Source organism: Miniopterus natalensis, chromosome 10 (genome assembly GCF_054644295.1).
Source record: "Miniopterus natalensis isolate mMinNat1 chromosome 10, mMinNat1.hap1, whole genome shotgun sequence".
In the NCBI taxonomy this organism is placed as follows: Eukaryota; Metazoa; Chordata; class Mammalia; order Chiroptera; family Miniopteridae; genus Miniopterus; species Miniopterus natalensis.
This window is the reverse complement of record NC_142090.1, coordinates 21,089,922-21,095,921: the sequence shown is the minus strand read 5'-3', so window position 1 is coordinate 21,095,921 and position 6,000 is coordinate 21,089,922. Positions and strand designations below refer to the sequence as shown.

General features: G+C 33.0%; 1 protein-coding gene across 1 annotated transcript in view; it reads right to left on the bottom strand.

The window, feature by feature from the left end:
* Positions 1-239: 239 nt before the first annotated feature.
* The window catches only part of NDUFA5 (NADH:ubiquinone oxidoreductase subunit A5), a 38,450-nt gene continuing 32,689 nt past the window's right edge, over positions 240-6,000 (bottom strand). Inside the window, exons 6-7 of the mRNA XM_087821332.1 lie at positions 5,407-5,472; positions 240-2,044 (exon numbers count right to left, since the gene is read on the bottom strand). Coding sequence (XP_087677458.1) covers positions 1,943-2,044; positions 5,407-5,472 — 168 coding nt within the window. The 3' untranslated portion in view covers positions 240-1,942. The remainder of the gene's footprint in view (positions 2,045-5,406; positions 5,473-6,000) is intronic.

The window sequence follows — 6,000 nt, the reverse complement described above, 5'->3', positions numbered from 1 at the left end:
CACTCGGCAACACTGAGTATTTTTAAGTAGAAGAACCATCTGCAATTGGTCAGAAAAACTTAATCTGGAAGTTTATAGGAAGCAATTGGAAAACATTTGAAAGAGTAAAAACAATTGAGTGTAAGGTGGTATGGGCAGTTAGAATGGCAGTTATGGTAAAAGAATGCCTTTTAGCTACCTACCAATTACCATGATGCATGTGATCCATGTGAAGGTTTTTGCACAAAGCAATATCCAGCTTACTACTTCTATTCATATTTAATTCTTTATATGTACTCTGACAGAAAATCTCAAGAAAGCAGGATCTAGGTTCTTTTGGTACAGCCCATATAGTACAGACAGGAGTAACATCTCAAGTATTCATAAGGAATAATAAAATGATTACAAGCATGAGTTCTGGAGCAAGACTGTCTAGGTTTAAAATGTAGCTCCCTATCTTACTACTTATGTGACCTTGGGTATGTTATTACTCCATCACTTTGCCTCAAATTCTCCAGGATTCCCATATTGCGCAATTGCAGGGGAGCACTACTCACATTAGATTCTGGTTTCCTTATCTGTAAAATGGAGATAATTTTCAGGATCTCACTCTTAGTTGTAGTGCAGATTTAATAAGTGAAATCAGTCAAGTACTTAGTGCCTGGCAAACCTTAATAAATATTAGCTATTGTTGTTACATTATTACTATAACTACTACTATACTACTACCAACAGTTCTAATGCAAACATCAATAAGGTCCCCTTTTATTGGCTCTGTTGGTGAAATATATAAGATGTCCAAGAATCATGGGAGAAACGGGGCTGAAAATATGACAAAGGCATATCAAGCCACCTTTCTGGTTTTTTGGTTGGTTAAAAATTATCCTGAAAGCATCTATGTAAGCATGCCTTAGGATCAATCATATATTTTGATCTCAACAAATATATCATATATTAAAGCAAATGTTTGGAAGTGAGACGGAAATTATAAATCACAAATTCTACTTCTTTTACAGAGAAGGAAATAGGCCACTCTGAAAGGTCAAGTTGCCTCCACTTAGCATGGCAAAATGCACATGCACATACACAAACACCCAAAAGTACTATCTTTGAAGGTTAAGAAATACCAAATTTAACTAAGTTTTTAGAAATGATATGGGGCTAAAAAGGTGAGGAACGCCTGAAAAGTAATTTTATTTTTGTTTAACCTTAAACTTGTCAATTGCTTCTTTCCTTGAACAGCCTTATCTTCTGTTTGAGACCCAGCTACACTCATATTGGAAACCTAGTAAAAACTACTTAGTGATTCCACTTGGAAGTTATAACCATACAACTAAGGTGTTTTGAATATAAGCCTATCCATATGCCAGATAAACTTTAGAAACTCTTAATCTCTTCTTTTACAGAAATTCTCTATCCCAATGTAGTTTGATTAAGGACCAGAAACCTAACTTCCTTAAATGAGACCCAAAAAAGTTTTCCAACTACCACAGTAAATAAGAAATCTTTCTTTCAAATACAAAATCAATTCCCTCAACTGTACAGTGAATTCTAACTTAATGGTTTTTATTTCACTTCAGTGACCTATACAATTGTTTAAGCAATAAGTTCCTTTCCAGTTTCTTCAGAATAAAAAATTAAATGTGTTGAAGATACTACTAAAAATATTTCACCTATCAAATATATGGCCTGTGCACTGAAACATATAGGAACTTTTCCAATTAACTTTCAAATCTTCCTAGAACCTCTGTATTAGAAAATCTCATCTTTGAAATAATTTGAATGAATACTTCAATAAAAACAAATTCACAAGTCCCTATTACAGTAATTACCAGTTTTAACAAGTCTCCTAAATATGATCTGCGTCATCAGTTTTCTGGAATATAAGATGTAATAATATGGAAACATTTTTGATATAAGAGAACATTTAATTACATCAGTTTCCCTTCAACACATTTGATGATTATATTGGCCATTTCCATTGGTTGGCAGGAGGCTCTTCCACTAAAGGCTCCCATGGTTTCCACTGTATCATTTTTCTCGCCAGACTTAGTTCATTTTCAGCCTGTTAATAAAATTTTTTTAAAAATCATTTGATTATACTGTTTAATAGATATTTATCACAGCTAATAACTAAAATATAACTATTATAGCTACTATTTTCATATAAATACCTAATAAGCTGTTCTACCATCAAATGTTGAATATTATTAATTAAATTATCTTAATTGTCACAGTTATGCATGAGTAAGAAAGGATAGACTTTGATTTCTTCTATTCGGTTAAAATTTGCTATTAGATTATTCAAAAGTTTAATTGGTGAGTTTTCAATCTTAATTGTCTATTTCACCATTAGGCTACAATTCTTTGAGGATCAAAAGTATGTCTCCTCATCAATGTCAATGGTTTTCAAATTTTATTTTACCATGGCCACAGTAAAAACAAAACAAAACAAAACAAAAAAACCATTTTACTAAGGGATCTACAATACACACATATAACTCAAACAAAAAAATATTACCTTTACTAGCTGTGATACACTGTATGTTCTACTGTATTTCTGAAGTGCTAGTCACAACCTACCTATCTGATTTCATGACCCATAATCACTTGAGACCAGTTTGTAGAACAGTGATCTATGGAATGTAGAATAGACTGGGTACACAAAAAAATTTACTGATTGAATTAGTTTCCTTAATTAGATTATGTTACATTTACTTTTTTCTTTCAAGCACAATTTATAACACATTTAACAAATATATTTTAGGTATCTTATTAATTTTTTTTTTTTTTTGCACATTTTTTTTTCCTTTATGACAACTCTGACCAACTTAGAAGGATTCTTTTTTAAACACTTGTCAGGAAGTCAGAGAAGGAATTCAAACACAGAATAAGTGCTTAGATTCATTCTGTCAAAGGCTATAATTCTAAAATTAAAAGGTAACCTCTCATTTATGCCAGTGGTTCAAAATAGCCAATCTATGTTTAGCAGCCAACAGTCTAAAATGTATATAAACACTGAGTCAAAGAGTAGACTAAAGGAAATCTGGACGTAGAGGTATTTACGAAGACTGAAATGAGAAAACAGTATAAACACTGATTAAAAATATCCCTAAGAGCGGCCATTTCCCGGGCCTTTTGATCTGGGTCTCTTGAACATTCATGCTTTTCTTTATGCCCCCAAAGTACTGTAGTGTGGGGAGGTGGTCTAACTCTAAACATCATTGAAGCCAGCCCTATTTCAGGGAGCTAGACCCACTTGCATGCAGCCCTTGTAGCCCACTCCCTCCCTGGTCTCTAGCTTCTAACACACTATCCTTTCCTCATTCCTCTCTTACAATGGCTCTAAAAATGGGCTGTTCAATATGGTAGCCACTATCTACATGTGACTGCAGAGTGAGCTCTTGAAAAGTAGCTAGTTCAAATTCAGATGTGCTACAAGTATAAAATACACATCAAATTTTAAAGATTTAGTATAAAAAAGAATAAAGTGTCTCAATTTTTTATACTGATGTTTCGATAATACTTTAGATATATTGGATTATATAAAACATTATTAACCTCATATTGCTCATGAAAATGTACAGAACTGCATAGCTGACTTAAAAATACTTAATGTATCCTGAGACTACAACTGCTTAATAAATTTATCAACTAAAGTCATGATCAAAGTGAAGTCAGATAGAAAAGAAAGAGGATTAGGAAGAGGACAATAATAAGTTTCCAGTAAGTTCCCATACTCTACATCTAGTAACATATGGCAAATGAATAGAATAAGCCAGGAAAAAAAGGTCTCTGAATAAATGAAACCATCTACATTCATCAAAAGCTGTCTGAATGCCCTATTCCTCTTAACAGAGCCATCTAACAATGCTTTTGAATATCATTTGTGAATATCTCCCTGATCTACAATTGTCAATATTTCTTTTTATCTGTCCTTTAATAAAAAGCAAGAAAACTTAAAAAATGATTACATTTTTGAAAAGTACCAAAAAAAGGAAAAATTAAATGAAACTGAACTGAATACTTCTCTCAGACTCACTTAAGAGGAAGACACGGGGGTACACAGAGGGAGAATTATTTGTCCAAATAAAAATTTTAAAAACCTCTACATATGGGAGATAATATTCAATTGAAGTCAAAAGACAAAGAACAGACTAAAAAAATGTTTAGGCAATATGGCAAAAGATTAAGGTATCTCTTTTATTTTAAAAAACACTCAAAGAGCCCTAGCCAGTTTGGTTTAGTGGTTAAGAGCGTCAGCCCTCAGACTGAAGGGTTGCTGGTTCAATTCTGGTCAAGGATTCATGCCTCGGTTGCAGGCTCAATCCCTGGCACTGTCGGGCTAGAGCAGGAGGTTCTCTGACATCAATATTTCTCTCTCGCCCGGCCAGGCGTGGCTCAGCGGTTGAGCGTTGACCTAGGATCCAGGCAATCGGGGTTTGATTCCCGGTCAGGGCACATGCCCGGGTTGCGGGCTCGATCAATGACTCTCATCATTGATGTTTCTATCTGTCTCTCCCTCTCCCTTCCTCTCTGAAATGAATAAAGATATATTAAAAAAAAAAAAAAAAAATTTCTCTCTCTCTCTCTCTCTCTCCCTCCCTTCCACTCTCTCTTAAAAAAAAAAAAAAATCAATGGAGAAAATATCCTCGTTTGAGGATTAACAAAAACAACAAAAAAGAAAAACAAACAAAAAAAACTCTCAAGGAAAAATATAAGATAAACACCAAAAACAAATTGTAGAATAAAAATATTAGTAATTGCAGGATGGCTCAATTGGTTGGAGCATCATCCCAATGAGCCAGGGCTGTGGATCTGATCCCTGGTCAGGGCACATACAAAAATCAACCAATGAATGCATAAATAAGTGGAACAACAAATCAATGTCTCTCTCTCTCTCTAAAAAGTCAATTAAAAAAAATTTAAAAATACTAATAATTTATAAAACACAAAATATAAGAACGTATCTTTAACATTTAATCTTACTAGTAACTGAGGGAAAAAATACACAACTTAAAAAAAAGGGGCATCATTTCACCTGATTTATTTAAAAATTGTAGCATTCTTACCAAGCCATTAAAACTTAAAAGTATTTGTATCTAAAAGATAAAATTATTCAAATAACAGTAATACTGTGTCACTAACTTGAACTAAGGTAAGGATAACAAGAACATGCCCATTATATTCAAAGAATATCAAACTCCAAACTTCTAACAGAAGCCTCATAAATTTAAGTTATAATCAATGAATTTAACTGATATACACATTAGAAGTATTTTCTATTAGATATTAGTCTTATATTTGATGAGTTGATATAAGAAACTTAAATTTCCTTTCTTTCTGGAATGTAAGTTTTGTGCCTCAATACATTATGTCTCTGAACTTTTGAAGCCAAACATCTAAATATTCAACTTTTTCTTTACCTGAAGAATCACCTCTTCTATTTGGCCACCCTGAAGCTGGTCTTCTAATTTTTTAACATCTGGTTCCTATAATTTAAGGAAAAAAGCAGAAAAATATTTAAACAAAGGAACACAGTATCTGAATGTTTCAATATCCTATATTTTAAAAACTCATATACAAAAAAAATATACTTGCTATAACAAATGTCACTAATTTTTCTCTCATCATACCCTTATTAATTTTTATCAAATATTTGGTGGAAATCCATTTCATCTATTTTATTGCTTTTCTACCTTAATATTAAAAAGTATTAAAGATGTATTGACATGCTTATCAAGAGTGAAAAAATGCCCAGCCAGGCGTGGCTCAGCGGTTGAGCGTCAACCTAGGATCCAGGTGATCAGGGTTCGATTCCCAGTCAGGGCACATGCTCGGGTTGTGGGCTCGATCAATGACTCTCTCATCATTGATGTTTCTCTTTCTCTCTCTCTCTCTCTCTCTCTCTCTCTCTCTCCCTCTCCTTTCCTCTCTCTGAAATCAATAAAGATATATTTAAAAAAAAAAAAAAGAGTAAAAAAAAATGATGCCTAATACGATCTTTCTAAAATATAGAT